We start from the raw sequence: 24,906 nt of genomic DNA on the forward strand, positions 1-24,906 counted from the left end.
AACACCTGAAGTAGGCCACAGGAGTTAGAGTGAAACAGAACTCTGATATGGTGGTGCTGGTGGTCACGGGGCCCTGGTCTTCTGGTTGCGGAAGGTGTGGGGTGGTCTCCAACCTGAGTGGTGCCTTGGGGCAGGGGAGAAGGAAGAAGGACAGGGACAGGAGAGAGTTCCAGAACCTGAGAACACAATCCTGAGAGTGACCTCACTGCGGCCCCAGGATTCTGGAACCTGGACTGCCTGATGGGCCCTATATGAAAGATGTAGTAGGGAAAAGGAGCGACAGCTGGCTAAAGGGGCCCCCCCACAATCCTCCCCGACACCCTAGGAGAGCAGCCTCTCTCCGCTGATCCCAGGGTGCCATGGAGATGGAGAGCGCGGCGGCCTCCACACGGTTCCACCAGCCTCACATGGAGAGGAAGATGAGTGCGATGACCTGTGAGATCTTCAACGAGCTTAGGCTAGAGGGCAAGCTCTGCGACGTGGTCATCAAGGTCAATGGCTTTGAGTTCAATGCCCACAAGAACATCCTCTGTAGCTGCAGTTCCTACTTTAGGTATAACAGGGTTGCTGAACTAAGCCAAAGGGGGAACTGGGCTCATTCTGAGACATTTTGGTTCATTTCATGTTTCCCACCCCATGATCTTAAGTTTAGGGATCCTGTCAAAGCCCTGGGCTTCTGTAGACTGGCTTCTTTGTAGACGGGCCTCTGAAGAGGCCCAATCAGGGCCGGAGCCTCTCTGGTTTTCAACTGAACTTCAACCAGCTGTTGGTGGGTCTGGTGCTTTTTTTTTCTTTGATTTGCACCCACACCAACCTTTGGGATAGTTGGACACCTGTACTGGATTTCCTACTTAAACCTAGGTAACAATGCCACCTCAGCTACCCCTTAAGCCCCTGAGACTGTTTCAGGCAGGGTGATAAATTAACAAGGATAGAGAGGGTGGGAAGGGGGGTGAAGGGAAAGAACCCGGGAAATATTTATCAGAAATAAAAGGAAGTTTGAGCCGAAAGTGTTGTAATCAGGAAGGTAAAGAGCTATCTTGCTTATGAGCTGAAAATATTTGAGTACTCAGTTCCAATGAAGATATGGTAAGTGTGTCCCACCTAAAAATTCTCATTCATGTAAACTTAGAGCAAGGTATACAAAAAGGTCGAATAGCGCATATTTTAAGTGGACTTTTGCAGGCCACACAGTCTTTGTCACAACTACTCCACTCTGCTTTCAGTGCAATAGCAGCCATGTTTTGTTGTTGTTCAGTCGCCCAGTTGTGTCTGACTCTTCATGACCCCATGGATTGCAGCACGCCAGGCCTCCCTGTCCCTCACCATCACCCAGAGTATACCCAAGTTCATGTGCATGGTATCAGTGATGTCATACAGCCATCTCATCCTCTGATGCCCTCTTCTCCTTCTGCCCTCAATCTTTCCCAGCATCAGGGTCTTTTCCAATGAGTCAGCTCTTTGCATCAGGTGACCAACATATTGGAGCTTCAGCTTCAGCATCAGTCCTTCCAATGAATATTCAGGGTTGATTTCCTTTAAGATTGACTTGCTGTCCAAGGGGCTCTCAAGAGTCTTCTCCAGCACCACTGTTCGAACACAACAATTCTTCGGTGCTCTGCCTTCTTTATGGTCCAGCTCTCACCACCATACATGATTACTGGAAAGACCATAGCCGTGACTATACAGACCTTTGTTGGCAAAGCAATGTCTTTGCTTTTCAACACACTAAGTTTGTCACAGCTTTCCTGCCAAGAAGCAATTGTCTTCTGATTTCATGGCTGCAGTCACCATCCACAGTGATTTTAGAACCCAAGAAGAGGAAATCTGTCACTGCTTCCACCATTTTCCCTTCTATTTGCCATGAAGTGATGGGGCTGGATGCCATAATCTTAGTTTTTTTAATATTTAGTTTTAAGCTGGCTTTTTTTACTCTCCTCCTTTACCCTCATCAAGAGGTTCTTTAGTTCCTCTTCACTTTCTGCTATTAGAGTGTTATCATCCACATATCTGAGGTTGTTGATGTTTCTCCTGCCAATCTTGATTCCAGCTTGTAACTCATCCAGCCTGACATTTCTCAAGAAGTGCTCAGCATGTAAGTTAAATTAACAGGGTGACAGCAAACAGCTTTATCATATTCCTTCCTCAATCCTGAACCAGTCAGTTATTCCACACAGGGTTCTAACTGTTGCTTCTTGACCCACATACAGGTTTCTCAGGAGACAGGTAAGATGGTCTGATATCCCCATCTCTTTGAGAGTTTTCCACAGTTTGTTATGATCCACACAGTCAAAGGCTTTAGTGTGGTCGATAAAACAGAGGTAGATGTTTTTCTGGAATTCCCTTGCTTTCTCTGTGATCCAATGAATGTTGGCAATTTGATTTCTGGTTCCTCTGCCTTTTCTAAACCTAACTTGGACATCTGAAAGTTCTCGGTTCACGTAATGCTGAAATCTAGCATGCAGGATTTTGAGCATAACCTTACTAACATGAGAGATGAGTGCAATTGTCTGGTGGTTTGAACATTCTTTAGTACTGCCCTTCTTGGGAATTGGGATGAGGATTGACCTTTTCCAGTGCTGTGGCCATTAGTGGGTTTTCCAGATTTGCTGACGTATTGAGTGCAGCACTTTGATAGCATCATCTTTTAGGATTTTTAAATAGCTCTACTGGAATTCCATCACATTGACTAGCTCTATTTATTTATTTTTAATAATTTATATTTTTACTTTTGACTTTGCTGGGTTTTCATTGCTGCGCGTGGGCTTTCTCTAGTTGTGGAGAGTGGGGGCTACTCTCTAGTTGCAGTTTACAAGCTGCTCATTGCAAAGCTCAGGCTCCGTAGCTATGGCACACAGGCTTAATTACTCTGCGATATGTGGAATCTTCCCGGACCAGTGATTGAACCTGTGTCTCCTGCATTGGCAAGCAGATTCTTAACCTCTGGACCACCAGGGAAGTCCCACTAGCTTTACTGACAGCAGTGCTTTCTAAGGCCCACTTGACTTCACACTCCAGAAGGTCTGACTCTGGATACCTTTCTGTGGTAAAGGGACTTGCATAACTCAATGAAGCTCTGAGCCATGCCATGTAGGGCCACCCGAGATGGACGGGTCACAGTGGAGAGTTCTGACTAAACAAGGGAATGGCAAACCACCCCAGTATACTTGCCATGAGAGCCCCATGAAATGTATAAAAAGACAAAAAGATATGACACTGAAAGATGAGTCCCCAGGTTGGAAGGTGTCCAATATGCTACTGGGAAGAGTGAAAGACAACTACTAATAGCCCCAGAAAGAATGAAGCAGCTGGGCCAAAGTGGAAATGACGCTCAGTTATGGATGTGTTTGGTGATGAAAGTAAAATCTAGCGCTGCAAAGAACAGTAGCATAGGAACCTGGAATGTTAGGTCCATAAATCAAGGTAAACTGGACATGGTCAAGCAGGAGATGGTAAGAATAAACATTAATATTTTAGGAATCAGTGGACTAAAATATACAGAAATGGGCAAATTTAATTTCAGTTCAGTTCAGTCGCTCAGTCGTGTCCAACTCTTTGTGACCCCACAGACTTTAACATGCCAGGCTTCCCTGTCTATCACCAACTCCCAGAGCTTGCTCAAACTCATGTCCATCAAGTTGGTGATGCCATCCAACCATCTCATCCTCTGTCGTCCCCTTCTCCTCCTGCCTTCAGTCTTTCCCAGTATCAGGGTCTTTTCCAATAAATCAGTTCTTTGCATCAGGTGGCCAAAGTATTGGAGTTTCAGCTTCAGCATCAGTCCTTCCAATGAATATTCAGGACTTCCTTTAGGATCGACTGGTTTGATTTCCTTGCTGACCAAGGCACTCTCAGGAGTCTTCTCCAATACCACAGTTCAAAGGCATCAATTCTTTGGCGCTCAGCTTTCTTTATAGTCCAATTCTCACATCCATACATGACTACTGGAAAAACCATAGCTTTGAATAGACGGACCTTTGTTGGCAAAGTAATGTCTCTGCTTTTTAATATGCTTTCAGAGTCGGATACAACTGAAGCGACTTAGCAGCAGCAGCTAGGTGGTCATAGCTTTTCTTCCAAAGAGCAAACATCTTTTAATTTCATGGCTGCAGTCACCATTTGCAGTGATTTTGGTGCCCAAAAAAATAAAGTCTGTCACTGTTTCCACTGTTTCCCCATCTATTTGCCATGAAGTGGTGGGACCAGATGCCATGATCTTAGTTTTTTGAATGTTGAGTTTTAAGCCAGGTTTTTCACTCTCCTCTTTCACCTTCATCAAGAGGCTCTTTAGTTCTTCTTTGCTTTCTGCTATAAGGGTGGTGTCATCCACGTATCTGAGGTTATTGATATTTCTCCTGGCAATCTTGATTCCAGCTTGTGCTTCATCCAGCCCAGCATTTCACATGATGTACTTTGCATATAAGTTAAATGAGCAGGGTATCCTTGACGTACTCGTTTACCAATATGGAACCAGTCCATTGTTCCGTGTCCAGTTCTAACTGTTGCTTTTTGACCTGCATACAGATTTCTTAGGAGGCAGGTAAGGTGGTCTGGTATTCCCATCTTTTGAAGAATTTTCCAGTTTGTTGTGATCCACACAGTCAAAGGCTTTGGCGTAGTCAATAAAGCAGAAGTAGATGCTTTTCTGGAACTCTCTTGCTTTTTTGATGATCCAACATATTGGCAATTTGATCTCTGGTTCTTCTGCCTTTTCTAAACCCAGCTTGAACATCTGGAAGTTCTCAGTTCACATACTGTTGAAGCCTGGCTTGGAGAACTTTGAGCATTACTTTGCTAGCATGTGAGATGACTGCAATTGTGCAGTAGTCTGAACATTATGGCATTGCCTTTCTTGGGGATTGGAATAAAAATTGACTTTTTCCAGTCCTGTGGCCACTGCTGAGTTTTCCAAATTTGCTGGCATATTGAGTGCAGCACTTTCACAGCATCATCTTTTAGGATTTGAAATAGCTCAACTGGAATTCCATCACCTCCACTAGCTTTGTTCATAGTGATGCTTCCTAAGGCCGACTTGACTTCACATTCCAGGATGTCTGGCTCTAGGTGAGTGATCACACCATCATGGTTATCTGGGTCATTAAGATCTTTTTTGTATAGTTCTTCTGTGTATACTTGCCACCTTTTCTTAATAACTTCTGCTGTTAGGTCCATACCATTTCTGTCCTTTATTGTGCCCACCTTTGCATGAAATGTTCCCTTGGCATCTCTAATTTTCTTGAAGAGATCTCTAGTCCTTCCCATTCTATTGTTTTCCTCTATTTCTTGGCATTGATCACTGAAGGTTTTCTTATCTCTCCTTGTTATTCTTTGGAACTCTGCATTCAAATGGGTATATATTTCCTTTTCTCCTTTGCCTTTCACTTCTCTTCTTCTTTAATCTATTTGTAAGGCCTCCTCAGGCAACCATTTTGCATTTCTTTTTCTTGGAGATGGTCTTGATCACTGCCTCCTGTACAATGTCACCAACCTCCGTCCATAGTTCTTCAGGTACTCTGTCTATCAGATCTAATCCCTTGAATCTACTTGTCACTTCCACTGTATAATCATAAGGGATTTGATTTAGGTCACATATGAATGGCTCAGTGGTTTTCCCTACTTTCTTCAATTTAAGTCTGAATTTTGCAATAAGGTGTTCATGATCTGAGCCACAGTCAGCTCCCAGTCTTGTTTATGCTGATTGTATAGAGCTTCTCCATCTTTGGCTGCAAAGAATATAATCAATCTTATTTTGATATTGACCAACTAGTGATGTTCATGTGCAGAGTCTTCTCTGGTATTGTTGGAAGAGGGTGTTTGCTATGACCAGTGCATTCTTTTGGCAAAACTCTGTTAGCCTTTGCCCTGCTTCATTCTGTACTCCAAGGCCAAATTTTCCTGTTACTCCAGGTATCTCTTTACTTGCTACTTTTGCATTCCAGTCCCGTATGATGAAAAGGACATCTTTTTTTGGCATTAGTTCTAGAAGGTCTTGTAGCTATTCATAGAACCACTCAACTTTACCTTCTTCAGCATTAGTTGTTGGGGCATAGACTTGAATTACTGTGATAATGAATGGTTTGCCTTGAAAACGAACAGAGATCATTCTGTAATTTTTGAGACTGCACCCAAGTACTGCATTTCAGACTCTTTTGTTGACTATGAGGGCTACTCTATTTATCCTAAGGGATTCTTGCCCACAAAAGTAGATATAATGGTCATCTAAATTAAATTCATCCATTCCAGTCCATTTTAGTTTACCGATTCCTAAAATGTCAGTGTTCACTCTTGCCATCTCCTGTTTGACCACTTCTAATTTATCTTGATTCATGGACTTAACATTGCAGGTTCCTATGCAATATTGTTCTTTACAGCATCAGACTTTACTTCCATCAGTAGTCATTTAATTTGGTTGGACCATTATATCTAGTACTGCAGGCAAGAATCCAATAGAATAAATGGAGTGGCCCTCATAGTCAACAGAAGAGTGTGAAATGCAGTACTTGGATGTTACATCAAAAATGACAGAATGATCTCGGTTCATTTCCAAGGCAAACCATTCCAACATCACAGTAATTCAAGTCCACGCCCCAACCACCGATGCCAAAGAAGCTGAAGTTGATCACTTCTGTGAAGACATAGAAGACCTCCTAGAACTAACACCAAAAACAGATGTTCTATTCATCACTGGGGATTGGAATGCAAAAGTAGGAATTCAAGAAAACCTAACAGGCAAGTAACAGGCAAGTCTGACCTTGGAATACAAAATGAAGCAGGGCAAAGGCTAACAGAATTCTGCCAAGAGAATGCACTGGTCATAGCAAATACCCTTTTTCAACAACACAAGAGACGACTTTACACATGGACATCATCATATGGTCAATACCGAAATCAAATTGATTACACTCTTTGCAGTCAAAGACAGAGAAGCTATATACAGTCAGCAAAAACAAGACTTGGAACTGACTGTCGCTCAGACTATCAGCTTCTCATAACAAAATTCAGGCTTAAACTAAAGAAAGCGGGGAAAACCACTAGGCCAGCCAGGTACGACTTGAATCAAATCCCCTATGAATACCATTGGAGGTGATGAATAGATTCAAGGGATTAGATCTAGTAAACAGCGTGCCTGAAGAAGTGTGGACAGAGGTATGTAATATTGTACAGGAGGCAGCAAACAAAACCATCCCAAAGAAAAGCAAGAAGGCAAAGTGGTTACCGGAGGAGCCTTCACAAATAGCTGCAGAAAGAAGAGAAGTGAAAAAGCAAGAGAGGAAGGGAAAGGTACATCCAACTAAACGCAGAGTTTCAGAATAGCAAGGAGAGACAAGAAGGCCTTCTTCAATGAACAATGCAAAGATATAGAGGAAAACAACAGAAGGGGAAAGACTAGAGATCTCTTTAGGAAAATTGGAAATACCAAGGGAACATTTCACCCAAAGATGGGCACAATAAAGGATAGTAGAGACCTAGTAGAAGCAGAAGAGATCAAGGAGAACTGGAAAATAGCCATGGACAATTCTAACTGAAAGGACATGGCTGTGTTCCAATAAAATTATTTTATTATCAAATTTTGAATTTATTATAATTTCCAGGTGTCACAATATTTTTCCCAATTTAAAAATGTAAAAAAATTCTTAACTCTTGGGCAGGACAAAAATAGAGGAGTTAGGTTGAATTTGGCCCAGAGGCTATAGGTTTGCAGACTTCTTTGATAGAGAATTTGATCTCTGAGCCCATATTTCCTTAAACTTCCTAGAAAAAGGATGCAAAAATATATTAGGGCAGGGACTTCTGCAACACCTAGAAAAGTACCTAGCTATTTAGAAAGGACCCAATAAATAATTGTGGAATAGTGGTCATTTATTCATTCAATAATTTCTTATTGAGTGCCTATTTTGTGACAGGTACTGGAAAAAAAAACAACACATAAATATTCCTGTTCTCATTAAGTTTACCTTTGAATAGGGGTAATAGGCATTTAATAAAATATATATCTGATCATAATTGCTAGGGAAAAAGAAGATAGGGAGTGGTTATTTTAAATAGGATTACCATTTTGCTGACAAAGTGACATTTGAGGAAAGACTTCCAGGGGGTGAAGTCTTAGAAGATATGGAAGTCTGGGGCAGGGGGGTGGCGGGGAGCCTTCCAGGCCAAGTAGAAAGCAAAGTGCAAAGGACCCAAGATGGAAGCATCTCTGGTGTATTCAAGGAAAGCAAGGCCAGCAGGGCTGGAATAAGGTGAGAAGGAAGGCGAGAGGAAATATGATTAGAGAGGTATTCATGGTCCAGATCTCAGGGGTCTTTTGTAGTCCCTGTTAAGGATTTCATATTTTACTCTGTAAATAACAAGGGAAGCCAGTGGAAGTTTCTGAGTGGAAGAAGAGCATAAACTCATAAGGATCACTCTGGGGGCTGGGATAAGACTGTAAACTCTGGAGATGTCAAGGGCAGAAGCAGAGAGATCAGTTAGGGCAGGGGTCCCCAACCTCCAGGTCACAGACTGATACCGGCCTATTAGGAACCAGGCTGCACAGCAGGTGAGTGGCGGGCAGGTGAAGCTTGTATTTACAGCCTGTGCCCATCACTCTCACGACTGCCTGAGCTCCACCTCCTGTGAGATAAGTGGCAGCATTAGATTCTCACAGGAGCAGGAATCCTACTGTGAACTATGCATGCGAGGGATCTAGGTTGCAGGCCCCTTATGAGAATCATCCTGAAACCATCCCTACCTCCCAGTGCATGGAAAAATTGTTTTCCACAAAACTGGTGCATGGTGCCAAAAAGGTTGAGGACTGCTGAGTTAGGGGGTTTATTCGCAATAATCGAGGAAACAGATGGCAGTGGCTCAGACTAAGAAGGTAGCAACAGGAGTGGTGCGAAGTGATCAGATTCTGGATATGAATAATACTTGTTTTAAAAGTGTATTTGCTCAAGTTTAATTTCTTTAATTGGGGTAGAGTTTGATGGACAATGGGCTGAGACAGAAAAGACCTGGGTCATACTACCAGCTGTAGATCTCAATTTCTCCATCCCTAAAATGGGGAAAAGGGCTACTGATCATGAAAATAGGAATAAAAGTGACCAAAGATCTTGGAAAGGTTCTTTTGCCCACTATATAAAGCCTACTCTCCTCCCTCTTACCTCACACCGATGTATTTCCAATATATTGTGTGCTATTTGGAAAATGTCCAAACTCTCCACAAGAAAAGGGTGGGGGTGGGGGGGGGGAAAACATGGCAGACCAGAGAGAAATATTTCAGTGACTGCTAGTTTTTGTCTCTCTTCCAGAGCTTTGTTTACAAGTGGCTGGAACAACACTGAAAAGAAAGTATACAACATCCCTGGCATTTCCCCTGACATGATGAAGCTGATTATCGAATACGCATACACCCGGACGGTCCCCATCACACCGGATAATGTGGAGAAACTCTTGGCTGCTGCAGACCAGTTTAACATCATGGGTATTGTCAGGGGTTGCTGTGAGTTCCTCAAGTCGGAGCTGTGCTTGGATAACTGTATCGGCATCTGCAAGTTCACGGACTACTACTACTGCCCTGAGCTGAGGCAGAAAGCCTACATGTTCATACTGCACAACTTTGAGGAGATGGTCAAAGTCTCAGCAGAGTTTTTAGAGCTCTCAGTCACTGAACTTAAGGATATCATTGAGAAAGATGAGCTCAACGTCAAACAAGAAGATGCTGTATTTGAGGCCATTTTAAAATGGATTTCTCATGACCCCCAAAATAGGAAGCAGCATATTTCAGTTTTGCTTCCCAAGGTCATTTAGTTATTTTTTTGTGGGATGCTTTAATTGTTCACTCTTTTTTTTCTGGCTGAGCCATGTGACTTGTGGGATCTTAGTTCCACGAAGTGAAGTGAAAGTCGCTCAGTCGTGTCTGACTCTTTGCGACCCCATGGACTATACAGTTCGTGGAATTCTCCAGGCCAGAATACTGGAGTGGGTAGCCATTCCCTTCTCCAGGGGATCTTCCCAACCCAGGGATCAACTCCAGGTCTCTCACATTGCAGGCGGATTCTTTACTAGCTGAGCCACAAGGGAAGCCCAAGAACACTGGAGTGGGTAGCCTGTCCCTTCAGCAGATCTTCCCGACCCAGGAATCAAACGGGGGTCTCCTGCATTGCAGGTGGATTCTTTACCAACTGAGTCAGTTCCGTGCCCAGGGATCAAAGCCATGCCCCTAGCATGGAGGTTCACTTGGAGTCCTAACTACTGGACTACCAGGGAATTCCCTTAATTGCTCACTTTTGATTCATTAATCCCAGAGGGATTGTCCCAAGGACTACACTCAGACGTTTGACAGATGCCAGAGTTGTCGTTATATTTATATATATACTTATATATAACATATATATAAATATACACTTATATATGTGGACTTCTCAGGTGGCACTAGTGGTAAAGAACCTGCCTGCCAATGCAGGAGATGTAAGAGACTTGGGTTTGATCCCTGGGTTGGGAAGATCCCTTGGATGAGGGCATGGCAACCCACTCCAATATTCTTGCCTGGACAATCCACGGACAGAGGAGCCTGCTGGGCTCCGGTCCATAGGGTCACAAAGAGTTGGACACGACTGAAATGATTTAGCACGCAGTCACTTATAGATGTACATATGTAGAAGGCATCCCCTGCCATTCTCTGGAATTTTAAAGCTTTCTTCGCCCCTGGCATGGCTAGTTCCTTCTGCCCCAATTATTTTCTCTTTGACCAAAATTCTGATAGTGGGGGAAGGAGAAAGCAGGTCTTCAAAAGAATTCTAAAAGGTCTTCCTTTCACCTCTTTCCTTCTGTGAGTTTCCCCAACCAAAACAGGAGTTAGACTAGAAACCAGGTAATGAGCATTGCACTCAATTGTAACCATCTGGTGCTAATTCATGTTACTTTATATAGAGAGACATAGATATCCAATCACTGAACAAGGACCACAGCTTTTTCTGGTCTAAAAGTCCTGTCCAGGGGCCAAGGAATGGACTAGCCCTGTGACCACTTGAGGTGGCTTCTTTCTCACTCATTCTCAGCATCCAAATGTAAGTTACAAAAATAAAACATGACCCTAGTGCATTCAGTGGAGGCTGTGAAGTTGTGGGCTTAAGGACATGGGTTTTTCAGACACCTCACCTCATCTGAATGACTTTCTGTATTTCCTTCTTAGGTTCGCCTGGCCCTAATGCATGCTGAATATTTCATGAACAATGTTAAAATGAATGACTATGTCAAAGACAGTGAGGAATGCAAGCCAGTCATCATTAATGCCCTGAAGGCCATGTATGACCTAAATATGAATGGACCTTCTAATTCTGATTTCACCAACCCGCTCACCAGGCCCCGCTTGCCCTATGCCATCCTATTTGCAATTGGTGGCTGGAGTGGTGGGAGCCCCACCAATGCCATTGAGGCATATGATGCTCGGGCAGACAGATGGGTGAATGTCACTTGTGAGGAAGAGAGTCCTCGTGCCTACCATGGGGCAGCCTATTTGAAAGGCTATGTTTATATCATTGGGGGGTTCGATAGTGTGGACTATTTCAATAGTGTTAAGCGTTTTGACCCAGTCAAGAAAACCTGGCATCAGGTGGCCCCAATGCACTCGAGGCGTTGCTACGTCAGTGTGACAGTCCTCAGCAATTTTATTTACGCCATGGGAGGCTTTGACGGCTATGTGCGTCTCAACACTGCTGAACGTTATGAGCCAGAGACCAACCAGTGGACACTCATTGCCCCCATGCATGAGCAGAGGAGTGATGCGAGTGCCACAACACTCTACGGAAAGGTGAGACCCCGGGGAAGGCGCAAGTAATGCTTTGTTTTTTGAGGTGGATGGAAAACAGAAGTGGCGGTATTCACCTTGCAATACTAACCCCTTCATCCAGTGACTAAGTGGCCCTTTGTAACCATCTTTTACCTATTAAAAAGCAATGTGTGCACATGTGGAAAAAACTCAGACTGCAGACTGGCATCTGAAGTGTCCTCAGCCCCCAGCCACCATCTTTCCTTCTACTCCCCAGAAGTAATTTTACTCATCCTGGAACTCTCTTCACACAGGTCTACATATGTGGTGGGTTTAACGGGAACGAATGCCTGTTTACAGCAGAAGTGTACAACGCTGAGAGTAATCAGTGGACAGTCATAGCACCCATGAGAAGCAGGAGGAGTGGGATAGGTGTAATTGCTTATGGAGAACACGTATATGCGGTGAGTTTCTTTCCTACAACAAATTGATAGCCTAGGTTTTCTATTAGCAAATAGGTTTACACTACCAGTGGGAAGTATCTGAAAGCTTCTTATCCACGGAAGATAGTGGAAGAGGGAGGTATGAAATCACGGGTCCCCGGCAAGGAGGGGATCCTCAGTGCACAGAAGCGACGGTTAACAGCCAGTTGTGTTTCCTCTGCTGTCCACAGGTAGGCGGCTTTGACGGAGCTAATCGACTTAGGAGTGCAGAAGCCTACAGCCCAGTGGCTAACACCTGGCGCACAATCCCAACTATGTTTAATCCTCGTAGCAATTTTGGCATCGAGGTGGTAGACGACCTCTTGTTTGTGGTGGGTGGTTTTAATGGCTTTACCACCACCTTTAATGTTGAGTGCTATGATGAGAAGACTGACGAGTGGTATGATGCTCATGACATGAGTATATACCGCAGTGCTCTGAGCTGCTGTGTGGTACCAGGGCTGGCCAACGTTGGGGAATATGCAGCTAGACGGGACAACTTCACAGGACTAGCACTGCGAGATGAAGTAAAGTACTCTGCCTCGACAAGTACCCTACCTGTATAAGCCTCTTCATATTAGCTAATAAAAAGTCTAAGCAATAAGAATTAATTCTTTTTTTAAATAAATGCAGTGTTTAAACTTGTAAGAGTACTGGAAAATGTTCAACTTAAGGGAGCCAAGGGTTGGATGATGGAAGGGAGTACGAGGGGAAGAAGGAAGCAATTATATTCAATGGTCCATAATTAAAAGGAGAAATCACAGTGCAAGTCAGCTCTAAAGAAATACATTTATTTAAAACTTACATCAAGACGATTAGTAGCTCTAACACAGAACAAGGTAGCTTTAGGAACATAAAACAAGCTATTTTACAAGGTAATGTCTCAGACTGTCCTAAATTCTACATCTCTGACTTAATTAAAGGGAGACAGTCAAGATTATACTTGTGGTAAGACAGGGGCTCAATACTGCTAGCCCAGAAAACTCACTGTATCAACTTGAACTAAGTATTTATTTTACATATAATTCAATGAGCCCTTGCACATAGACCGTAAGATCTTCAACCACACAACAAGCACTACTTTTCAATGAGTGCAAGTGCATTAGGCTGAAGATTAAGTTAACAAGTGCTCTACTGTATGTGCTTCACGGTCAGACATTCGCAGTAATGGCCATATAGAGTAAGACAAGCCCAACAAAGGTAATCAACAGAGAGCGGTTATTTGGCTATCTAATTAAACTCCTTGAAGCAAAATGACTACTATATTGTGTTACTGTCACTGTATTACATCACTGGGCTATGAGCTGTTTTGTTTCCAATGACCAAAAGATGGTATAATATAAGCATTATAATAAAAACAAAAATGGACTATTCTCAAGAAAGTAACAAGCTGGAGTGAAAAACTGTGCCAAAATGTTTAACAATTTGAAAAAGGAGAGACTGAATTGTTTCTCCAAATAGTCTAAGGTTAAATGACAACCTGTAAACACCCTATTTTTCTAGTGTTGGCAGAGGACTTGCTTCACAATTCTTCATATTTGGAAAAGACGTGAAATGTGGCTGATACACCCTTTTTAGGCTTAGTTTGAGACAAGTACAAAAAACATCCCTTTGGTTATGCTTGATTAGGCCACGTAACTGAAATGTACAAAGAGCTTACCTGTCTACCTATAGTATAGTGTTCATATCAGAATTATGAAGCAGAGAATGAAGTATTTAAACATACCACATGCTACACTAGTCAAGAAACATAAAAGAAGAAAAAAGTAAGTGTGCTCTAGAAACTGCCTTACCGGCAGCCTGAAGAGTTTAATATACAAAAGCACACAAATCTGCCATAAACATTATCTTTCCAGCTTCAAACCTCTGTTCTACATAAAAAAAGATTTCAATTTATTTTTTGGTCCCAGAAATACTATACAAAACCAAGTAATCAAGACAAAACTGACGTCCATAAAATTTTAGGTTTTTTTTTAAAGCAAAATAATTTGAATTGGCACAGCAAAAGCAAAGTTGTATATCAAGATACACAAGACTAATCATGCAAATCAGACTCACAACTGCAAGTGAGAGGTATTACTTAAACACTAAGCTCATGACTGACATTCTCAATATGTACACCGGGCTTTTTTTCTTTTTTTAAACCATGGTGGGGTGGGTATACTCAAAGGGTATCCATTCCAAGATCTAAGCAGCCTCACTTAAAGTTATATACAGTTCTTACTTTTTGATATAGTCAATTCCCCTCTTTTCCTTCTACAAAACAAAAGCAACAACAACAAAAAAGGTTTGCTTAAATACATGTTAAGCTGCCTTGTTAAAGCTGTATTTTTAACTGCTTAAGTTGTCAAATGCAATCTTCAGTTTTCATTAAAAAGGAAATTTCTTTCCCAAAGAGCCATTGCAGGCTGGTCATCATAATCAGAACCTTTCCAAATGCTGAGGGATGTTATTTCTAGTTTAAAATTTCAGAATGTCAGCCTTGAACAGATTTAAGCAAATCTGGTTTCCTTCCTTATTAACAAGTTAGTTAGGATATTTTAGAAACACAAGTTATCGATGTGAAATCACACATGTGAATTCAAATATGAAAATTAGGAATTCAGTGGTCAGGAACCCTGCACACATGATCATGCAAGGAAGGACTTACCCTCTCTTTCCAGCCATGGCCTAGGCTGCCTGCCGAGTTAAAAAACAACAGTTTCAATCACGCTTTCAAAACCAGATTATACCTAAATCTTATGAGTTATGGCTTCTGCTACATCATGTGAAAAAAAGACAACCCTACAAGTAACTTGGTAATGACTATCTCAGAAGACATCTCTGAGACCTCAAAAAAAAAAAGGCAATTAAAAAAACCTGACATCACACCCTCCTGGAAAGAAACTGGTACCTTAGTGAGCTACTAAATTATTTAACACCATCAAGAAAAGGAAGTTTGCTAATATAGTCTATCAGAGAGAAATGAGAAAGCCATTTAATGAGCTTTTCTGTCTTGCACAGACCTCTCACAACTAATCAGCAATTCTCAGAATCTAATAACTTTTATTAAAATAGCTAAAAATAAATGGAAATTAAGGAAATGGTAGAGATGGGGTAGGATAATATATCCTCATATAGAAATAGACTTGCAGTTTCCCATCCCTACCCTGGACTAAATTAAATGTATTTAAAGTAGATTTCCAACACATTTTAAAAAAATGTTCTTAGGCAAGGATACCAATTTAGAAATTTCAGATAATTTCTTAGTATAGAGTCCAAGGGCTAAGCATTAATAGTCCTACAGCACACTGAGAGCCAAAATTCCTGATTGTACTTTTTCTTTTGATGTTTGATCCAACTGCTAAGAACTATAATGAACTAACTGGGGGGAAAAAAATCACTGCACTTGGAATTTACCTTCTAGAATAGTATTCCAGAATGTCCAAGAAGGTAGAAACATTCTGAAAGAAACAAGAAAAGTATACTGGACCCCACACTTCAAACCACTAGAGCAGGAGTTTCCTACATTAACTGAACGCTAAAGGTCAACCTATGTGATAATTTGCATACTGCCTGGGCACAGGTGAGATCAGAAGAATGCATTAGAATAAATAAAAGATAACCACAGAGATCAATTTTTAAGAGCCGTAATTATGTGCCCAAATGTTGTAGTCTAGGCTCAGGCAAAGTTTCAATGAAGGTCTAGGGCAAATGGACAAAATATTATAATAATCCAGGTTGAGAAATAATAAGGCTTCTCTTTAGCAACATTTCCCTAAACTGTTACTTCCTTCCTTCCTATTTTGAAAAGTTTGTTTTAGAAAGGAATGATGAGGATTCCATATAATATGCATTAGAGTAAAATTTAAAACTAAAGGTGTTGAGTGTCGATTGTCATCGGCATTATTTACACTCAGTAACTTATCTTCAAATATCTCCTGAAAAAAGCGTTTTAAAATTTTTCAATGCCTTTGATTCCTTACTCTAGACTAGTAATATTTTTCTGCTTAGAGAAACAAATTTCAAAGATATAACTTCCTCTGTAATCAATTCATCAGCTAAAGATCACTACTCTTGCTAACCACCATTATCTCAAAGTGATGGCGTGAAGTTTACAACAGAGATGCTAAAGAAATGAAAAATATTCCACAAATGCCAATCACAAATTTCTCATCAGTCATGTCTTCTAGAAATAAACAAGATAGTATTTCAAGATAAACAAAGACAACAAAATAGCGATGCAAACATTGTGAAATCATCTTGCTAAAACATTGTGCTTTTTCCTTCAGACTTCAATCTCACTATTGCACATTCCTCCTATAGATGAGGGCTCAATGCATGTATTCTGATCTTGTCAAAACCAACCATTCAGGAAAAAAAATGAAAAAGATTATCAAAATACATGTGCAAATAAAATCGGTGCTTAAAGCATGTTCAAAACATAAGTCCCTAAAACAAAGAAGTTATAAACTGTTGGCAGAAGAACAACCAAGTAACTACACCTGGTTTTCCATTTATCTTTAATAAGATCTTATTTTGCCAACATACACACAAACCAACAACAGATAAAGACTGCAAACTAACAAAAATTACCACGTACTGAATTGATTTTCCCATTCTTCAGTTTTTAACTGTATTTCCTTTATATGGGGTGATAATCCATTCATGTAGAAAATCAGTTATTGACCTACATTTTCAAGTAACAGTCTGGGTATCTTCGGCCTCATGAAAAGGTCTGTTTTAAGCTGCATGCATCAAAGAACCTAGCATTCTATCTGAGAGCTTGGCACTCGCCGCATGTTTAGGGCATGTCGATGTATTTCTTGCATCTGTCTGATCCTGTCCTTCTGCCACATTAAGTTTTGAGGCATAGGATATCTCTGAGTGCCATGCAAGTACCGGTATGGGATTCTCACGTGGCAGGCAGTGGCTCGACAACGGGGTTGTGGCATGGGAGGAAGAAGCATCCACCGCTTTCTCTCAGCACAGTATCGGTAGGCTTCTTTCCTATACTGTTTGTCAATATCATCACTGTTTTTCCAGCCTCCAATAATGAAAACGTCATCTTTGTAATAGCAAATGGCCGCTCCTTCAATGCTTAGGACTTCCGGGGGTAAACTTTCAAGGATCTCATCGGAAACCTGGTTGGCGATTTTTCGTATCGCTTCTTCATTTTCTAAAGAATAACTCTTGGGGCAGCATGAGGCTGTCTGATAAAAGTTTGAGTTGACCACAGACATTTGGAAAAAGCAGTAATTGTCAATAAGCGGCAAAGATTCCACATCTTGCCACTGTCGAGTCTCTGTGTCATAGCAAGTAATGACAGCCTTTAATCCATCTTCAGTGTCCCGGTCCACAGGAGTGCGGGCAGCAATGTACACAAACCGGTCTTCAATGGCGAGCGCTTTCACATCCCGAAGAATCTTTGGTGCTGATTCCAAGTTGTGCCATTTATCTAGCTCGGGATTATAAACAGTCACATCTTTAAAACCGGGACTGAAGTTGCCATGTCCTCCAATGCTGTATAGCTTCCCCTTGACTTCTGTTAGCCCAAAAGAATGCTTCCTTGTCATCAGACTACAAACATGTTCCCAGGTATTCAAATTTGGATTATACCTTTCCACAGTTTTAGCGAACCCTGGTTCCATCGACCCAGCAACATACACGTAGGATTCTGTTACTGCAACGGCATGTCCATCAAGGTGATTATGGATATGGGGTAGGTTTACCCATCTGTCCTCATCGACAAAATATCCCACACATTCACTTAAATAGTCCCCTCCTTCTGACACGCCTCCAATAACCATGATCACGTCCATGTTTTGCCCGTAGCGAGGTAATAATGAGACATGAGAAGCAGGATGCTGGAATGTGCCAGACTGTATGTTCTCAGCTCTCAGAGCGTGCCTCTCCACTGCATCGGCCACCAACTTGACGCAAACTTCATTATTGGCCACCAGCCTCTCTGGTTTGACATGACGAGTAAGGTAAGTAGGTTTCATCTGGGACAATCTGAGCAATTTAAAAAGTTCTTCAAAGTATCTCTCTCTCTCCTCAGCATTTCTCTGAACCCACTTCAAAACTGTTTCGAACAGAACCTCTTCGGAATCAACTGTGATCTCCAAGTCCGAAAGCCAATCTCGGATGAGGTGGAAAGGTAAAGTATAAAATTCCTCATCCTGAATTACTTTGTGGAAGTTTCTCCGTATCATATCTGCCGCTTTCAGAGCAAGCTGGCTTAGGGTATACATGTGAGCTAAGCTATGAATGGCCACACAATTAGAGAGATGAAGCTTTTTCTTGAGAAATTCTCCACAAAACTCTTTTAAACGAATTAATAGGAACCTAAAACCAAGAAAAAGAGGAAGGATTAATTTTCAAATGTGCATACTTTGAAAATGCTCTTTGAGAACATCTAAATTATACAAACTGAAATATAAGTTTCATCTCACTTCATTCACAACACTTGAAAAAAGCAAGCAAATCCTCCCAAATTAAACAGGATTGTGTGGGAAAGTATGTTTAAAAGCATATGTAAAAATCATCTTTATATATTTTATTTACATTAGGTAGTTTATATGTAATTATATATTATACAAAATTTTGTGATACACACACAAAATGGAGTTTTTGATTATGTAAGGTATTTCAGAAAATATCCTTTAATAAAGAACAACAGTCCTACACTCTGTTTCCACTGTAATTTACCCTTGGCAGAGGCAAACCTCAATCCAAACTTGTCTGTGCCATCCTGCCCAAGTCCCTAGCTAGCAACCAGTCTCTTCTTAGATGAGGCTGGGTCTCAATGAAGAGATTTCCTTAAGCATCAACTACATGGTATAAAAACTGTGACTCCTGGGAGGCTGTCTGGTCGGATTTCAGAGGGAACGGCAGTGCAGGCTTTGTGTCAGAGGTTTTAATCTTCTCATCACCAGAGCTTTCTCCCTGAGTAACCCAGGGGTAGGGGCAGGGGTGGTGCTCAGGAGTTTTGTCCTGAGCTGGGTTCTCATTAAAGCAGGAGTGGCAAGGCAAACTCTAAGATCTGAAGAAGCCAAGAAATAAAACAACAGAAAATGTGTAGGCCCGTCCACATTAAAAAGAAAAGCGGTTTGGCATGTAGCTGACTAGATGTTGTTGGCTCACATAAATTAATCTGGCAGAATTAAAGCCCTAAGGGTGGCCAATTTGAGGCTAATGCTAAGGAGTAAGGGCATGGCAACCCACTCCAGTATACTTGCCTGGAGAATCCCATGGACGGAGGAGCCTAGAGGGCTAAGAGTCCATAGGGTCACAGAGTTGGACACAACTGCAGGGATTTAGCGCACACACTAAGGATTACATCTCCAGGACAGAGAACATAAACAATTTAAGAATGACTTCACCAGTCAGTCCAGGCCTCTCTCACTTCAGTAACTACTTGCTACTATGATTATTGTGCTTAATAACTGACTGACTTGTGATATGAAGATGAATTTCAAGACAGGCTCCCTTTACCCTCTTCAGGGAGCATACCATCTCAGCTACAAGACAAAGACAAGGCAGAGTAGTTAAGAGCTCTAGTGGCTCTCAAATATGCCTGGGTGCCAGGATCACTCTTTCTTGTGCTTCCCCACCTTCTACTTGTGATTTTTGGCAGGTGTTCCAGTAAGCCAACACATATTTCCTTGGACAGGTGTTTGGAAACACTGCTCTAAGAAAACAATAGCTGCCTGTCGTATACTAGGCATGTGTCACGTGACAGGGATCATGCTGGGCACTTCCTATTATTGCTTTACAGTGTATGTGCCCTGCAAGGTAGGTATGATCAACAGACAGACTATATGGGGGAGGAGGGGTTGTAAAGGAATCCTGCCTCAAAGCTGATGGGTAGGACTGGCTGTGATGGTTGCAGGGCATAGTGTCAAACACAAAGTGGCTACTCAGCAACTGACCTATGGAGAGAAGTTTTAAGTAAATTGTCTGGGGGTGTTCTCTCCTCTCCTCACTCAAGTCTCCAGTAAAGGAGGGGTAAATCTGAAAGAACACAAGCTCACATGACAGAAGAAAACAGAGCTGGAGTGAGTGCGATGACCCTTCTCTATCCATCTGCATTCAACAAGCCACCCCTTGCACACATACACCTGCCACATTCCACCCCACCCTCAAATAGATAACCCAGTATCATGCTTTGAGAAAACAGAAGCAATCAGGCAAAACCTTCATTTTCCCATTATCCAATCCTTTTTTTTTTTTTCCCCCAGCCACATCAAGAGGCTTGGAAGATCTTAGTTCTTCAACCAGGGCTTCAACCTGGGTCCCAGCAGTGAAAGCCATGAGTCCTAATCCCTGGACCACCAGAGAATTCCCTCCCACTATTCAATCTGTCTGCCTACAGCTGTACCCTATACTCTGCCTTCCTAGTCCAACTTCTCCACTTTTAATATGGATTCTATCCCTTCTTGGTTTCAAAGACTCTGGTCCTTATAACATCAATTTCTCCTCTTCCACGGATTCATTTTCATCAGCACACAAACACGCTCCAGGATCTCTCAGGTTGTGTGTGTACGTGCTTAGTCACTCAGTTGAGTCCCCGACTCTTTTGCGACCCCATGGACTGTAGCCTGCCAGGCTACATGGAATTTTCCAGACAAGAATATTGGAGTGGGCTGCCATTTCCTCCTCCAGAGATGTTCCCGACCCAGGGATTGAACCCAGGTCTCCTGCACCTCCTGCACTAGCAGGCAGATTCTTTACCACTGAGTCACCTGGGAAGCCCATCTCCCAGCTTACAGAGGGAAAAAGACCTCCCTGGATGACTCCTCACACAGGTCCATGAGTATCATTTTTCTGATTCTCTTGACAGACTATTTCTTAAATACTATTTTTTTAAAGATACTGTATTATTTGGCTGCTTGAGATTATCTTTTAGTTGGGGCATGTGGGATCTAGGTCCCAGACCAGGGATAGAACCTGGGCCCCCTGCATTGGAAGTGCAGCATTTTAGCCACTGGACCACCAGAGAAGTCCCAATGGTCAGACTTAGATGGCTCTTGTCAGTGCCATCAATGACCTCTATTATCACCAAATCCAATGACTACTTACAAGTGACGGAGTTGACATGATTGGCTACTCCCTCCTTGACACACTCTAGCCTTCCATGGGATCAGGTGCTCTGCTGGTGTCTCTTTAACATTCTGGAGAACCCCAGAGCTCTGTCCTTCGGTTTCTCTTTTCTATCTACACTCTCTTCCTAGGTAATTTTATCCAGTCCCAAAGCTTTAATTACCATCTATATGCTAATTTCCTCCCAATCTCTAGCTCCCAATGCTCCTCCATCCAATGTCCTATTAGACATCCAGTAGAAGACATTTCCTGGACCAAAAACCAACACTTCCTCCCAAACACTTTCCTGAACTTTTTCACATCTTAATAATAACTCCATCTTTCCAATGGGTCAAAAAACCTGCAGTCTTTTCCCTCATCCCTCACATCAAATCCACTGGCAAATTTCTCTCCTCTGCCTTCAAAATGCATCTAGAATCAAAGCATTTCTCATCACTTTTACTTCTCCCTCCTCAGTCCAAGCCTCTACCACCTCTGTAACAACCTGCTTGTCTCTCTGCTTCTGCCCTTGCAGCCCCTTCCCCACTTTTTCTCAACACAGCAGAATTCTGCAAATCAGAATGCATCATTACTCTACCTTAAACCTTCCCATGTTACTCAGAGTAGGAGCCCAAGTCCTCCCACAGGCTGACACAGCCCTGTGGGATCTGGATCCATCCCCATTACCACCCTCAAGCCTCTCCTACTTCTCTTGCCCTGCATCCCTCTGATCCAGCCACCCTGGCCTTTTGCTATTCTGAAGACTGAAGCGACTTAGCAGCAGCAGCCTCCAGAGAAGCTCCATCTCAGGGTCTTTGCACCTGAGACGTCCCCTACCTGAAACACTCTTAACCACACCTCTTTCAATTCTTTGCAAATGTCTTTTTCTTCAGGAGGATTTCTCTATCTATTCAGTTTAGAAAACAGCTTCTTTACATTAACATTTTCTATATGACCCGCCATCCTTTATTTTTCAAAATAGCTAGAGCAATCATCCAACATGCTGTTTTATTTGCCGTCCATCTACTTATGGAAGTGCAATGCAGAAAGGGACTTTTGTCTATTTTGTTCACTGCTGAATCCCCAGATGCTCAGAACCCAGGGGTTGACTCAGGAGATAGTCGTTCAAATAACAAATATACACATAGAATACTGCCCCAAAAGGCTCCTCCCCATCTCCAAACTGCATTCACCTGCTTCCTAAATAGTTTCTGGAATATCCATCTGGGCCCTCTAAAACCCATTTTCCACAGTAGCAGAATCATCTTAAAAATATTTCAGTCAAATCATTTCCTTAGCCAGCTTCACATCACCTTGTAAATCCAAACTCCTTTATCCAAAACATTTCACACACCCTTCTCCCCTTCACCTCCTAGATCATTGAATTTCCTTTTTTACTTCTTCTCTAAGCCAAACGAGATGCGGGGCCTTTGCGCTATCTGCCAGGAGTGGTCATTCCCCATCTTTGCATGGCCAGGATTCCCTTGCCATTTAAAGGTCGGTTTAAATGTCACCTCCTGAGAAAGGTCTTTACGCAATTACTATCCTTTTAAAATGTCAACACTGTACTCATTAAAAGCGGACTTTTTCATTGCCTTTGTCTCTTCACCTGGAGACACGACCCCTTGCCTGACTGGCCGGCTGCACCCTCTGTGCCCAGCGCAGTGGCGGCCCCACAACACACAGCAGGCGCTCAGTAAGTATCAAACGAATGCATTTCGTTATGGCTCACTCGAGCCTACCCAGGGCACTGCCCTCCACGCCTTTTCCCGCGCCCTCCCTGGATGCCGCCCGCGGTCGGCGAGCATCTCCACCCCCGCGCTCCGAATCCCGCCTGCGTCCCCTACCTGTCGGCCAACTCCAGCACCTCGTGCACACTGCCCGTGCTGACGCGGATGCGCCCGGTGTACATGTATTCGATAACGGCTTCCACCGTGTCGGGTTCCGGCCCGGGCTCGGAGCTCCATTTGCGCATTTCCACCCGGCCGGAGCGGGACTCGGAGAACTGACCCGAGAGCAGGGGCGTGAAGTACTCGGTGGCGGCGGCCAGCACCGAGCGGTGGGCCCGGAACTCTCGGCCTCCCGCACCGCCGAAGCACAAGGTGATGTCGCAGAAGAGGCCCTGGCGCCGCTGTTCGTTCTGCCTCCACGACAGCTCCGAGCAGTGAGAGCTGCACTCGAAATCCTCGGCCTCCGGGCCCGGGTCGCCCCCGCTCGCCTCCATTGCAGACAAACCAGGCCCAGGCCCGAAGTCCACCGTGCCGCTACCTCTGACTTCGGCGGCTAGCCCCGCGGAGCCGGCTGCGGCTGTCTCCATGCTCTCCATCTCCAGCACCTGCAGAGATGCTGCCGCGGCCGCCGCTGCCGCCGCCGCCACAGCCGCAGCCGCCATCTTGACGCCGCCGCGCCCGACTCCTCAGTCCCCGAACGATTCTGCCGTTCTGGTGCGACACAGAGGGATTCTGGGAATAAAGAGTGGGCGCGGGGCGGAGCCGGCCGCCGCTGGGTCTGCGCACGCGCCGCCGCGCCTGTCCTAAGGCGTCCGTCTTTGGTAAGGGGCAACTGTTGTGCTCCCGTTATGACTGTCTTCCCCGGAGGCCGGCCATCCACATGCCCATGGGGACGATGGCTCTTTCCTTCTCCTAGAGAGCAGCGTGTTCTTCGTGGTCGTTTTGTGAAACAAAAGCCACCTTGGACCCTCACCTATTAGTGTCTTGAGTGGCACCGTTGGATTTTTATTTAAAGGTTTAGAATGGCCTTGGAGTAAAAATGGAAAAAAGAAAGACTTGAGACTGAGCCCCAGTTAAGTGGATGAGGGTGAGCAAGTAACTTACTGTCTTTGAACTAATTTTTCTTTTAAAAACGGGATACTGTCTAACTTGGCAGATCGCTGTGAAGGTTAAATGAGGTATTTAACCATCAGGTATTTTTACGTAGTGCTTGGTCCACAATTACTGTTCCATACATACTTGTTTAAAAGATGAATAAAAGCCACTTAGAGGCTTCAGGCAAGGGAATGGCTTAATCAGATGCACCTTTAAAAATATCTCTGGTGGGCTGTAAGGAGTCAAAAGTAGAACTAGGGGCACTAAGTTAGCAGACCCCATATGGACAGATCAGAGAGTTATTTAAAGGATAAATCAACAGGACTTGCCAACCAGAGAAGTGAAGGAAAGGATGCCTTCCAGGTGTTTAGCTTGAGTATCTAAGTAAACCTTTGGTTTCCATTCACTGAGAAATGGGAGGCACAATTTCATGGGAGAAGATACTGGGGTTTATTTTAAAGATAGTGTCTTTTTAAAATCTGTTTATCTGTCTGCACCTGGTGGCATGCTGGATCTTAGTTCCTGGACCAGGGATGGAACCCAGGGCTGCCGGCAATGAGATTGGGAATTCCCTTGATTCTTTTTTAAGAGATGTGTGAACTTTTTTTTTTTTAAGATTTTATTTATTTTTGATTGCGAGCTATCTTTGTTGCTGCACTTGGGCCTTCCCTAGTTGCAGCGGGGGCTATTCTTCTTTGCCATGCATGGGCTTCTCATTGTAGTGGCTTCTCTTGTTGCGGAACACAGGCTCCAGGCACTCAGGCTCAGAAGTTGTGGCTCATAGGCT

At 43.2% G+C, this 24,906-nt stretch overlaps 2 protein-coding genes across 2 annotated transcripts; one reads left to right on the forward strand and one right to left on the reverse strand.

The window, feature by feature from the left end:
* Positions 1 to 347: 347 nt before the first annotated feature.
* Positions 348 to 12,835, forward strand: KLHL10 (kelch like family member 10). The gene is made up of 5 exons (XM_027516849.1): positions 348 to 553; positions 9,291 to 9,780; positions 11,174 to 11,791; positions 12,064 to 12,213; positions 12,423 to 12,835. The coding sequence occupies exons 1-5, from the start codon at positions 360 to 362 to the stop codon at positions 12,795 to 12,797; spliced, it is 1,827 nt and encodes a 608-aa protein (XP_027372650.1). The 5' UTR covers positions 348 to 359; the 3' UTR covers positions 12,798 to 12,835.
* A 171-nt stretch (positions 12,836 to 13,006) lies between these two features.
* KLHL11 (kelch like family member 11) lies at positions 13,007 to 23,783 on the reverse strand. The gene is made up of 2 exons (XM_027516848.1): positions 23,142 to 23,783; positions 13,007 to 18,558 (listed from the first exon to the last, which is right to left on the reverse strand). Exons 1-2 carry the CDS (start codon positions 23,684 to 23,686, stop codon positions 16,977 to 16,979), a joined length of 2,127 nt encoding a protein of 708 aa, XP_027372649.1. The 5' UTR covers positions 23,687 to 23,783; the 3' UTR covers positions 13,007 to 16,976.
* Positions 23,784 to 24,906: the final 1,123 nt, after the last annotated feature.

This window comes from Bos indicus x Bos taurus, chromosome 19 (genome assembly GCF_003369695.1).
Source record: "Bos indicus x Bos taurus breed Angus x Brahman F1 hybrid chromosome 19, Bos_hybrid_MaternalHap_v2.0, whole genome shotgun sequence".
NCBI classification, from domain to species: Eukaryota; Metazoa; Chordata; class Mammalia; order Artiodactyla; family Bovidae; genus Bos; species Bos indicus x Bos taurus.

Coding starts and splice junctions, on each gene's coding strand:
- KLHL11 (XM_027516848.1), bottom strand. CDS start 23,686: ATGGCGGCTGCGGCTGTGGCGGCGGCGGCAGCGGCGGCCGCGGCAGCA. Junction 18,559..23,141: donor GTGCTGGAGTTGGCCGACAG/GTAGGGGACGCA, acceptor TCTTGGTTTTAG/GTTCCTATTAATTCGTTTAA.
- KLHL10 (XM_027516849.1), top strand. CDS start 360: ATGGAGATGGAGAGCGCGGCGGCCTCCACACGGTTCCACCAGCCTCAC. Junction 554..9,290: donor AGCTGCAGTTCCTACTTTAG/GTATAACAGGGT, acceptor TCTCTCTTCCAG/AGCTTTGTTTACAAGTGGCT. Junction 12,214..12,422: donor ATGGAGAACACGTATATGCG/GTGAGTTTCTTT, acceptor TGCTGTCCACAG/GTAGGCGGCTTTGACGGAGC.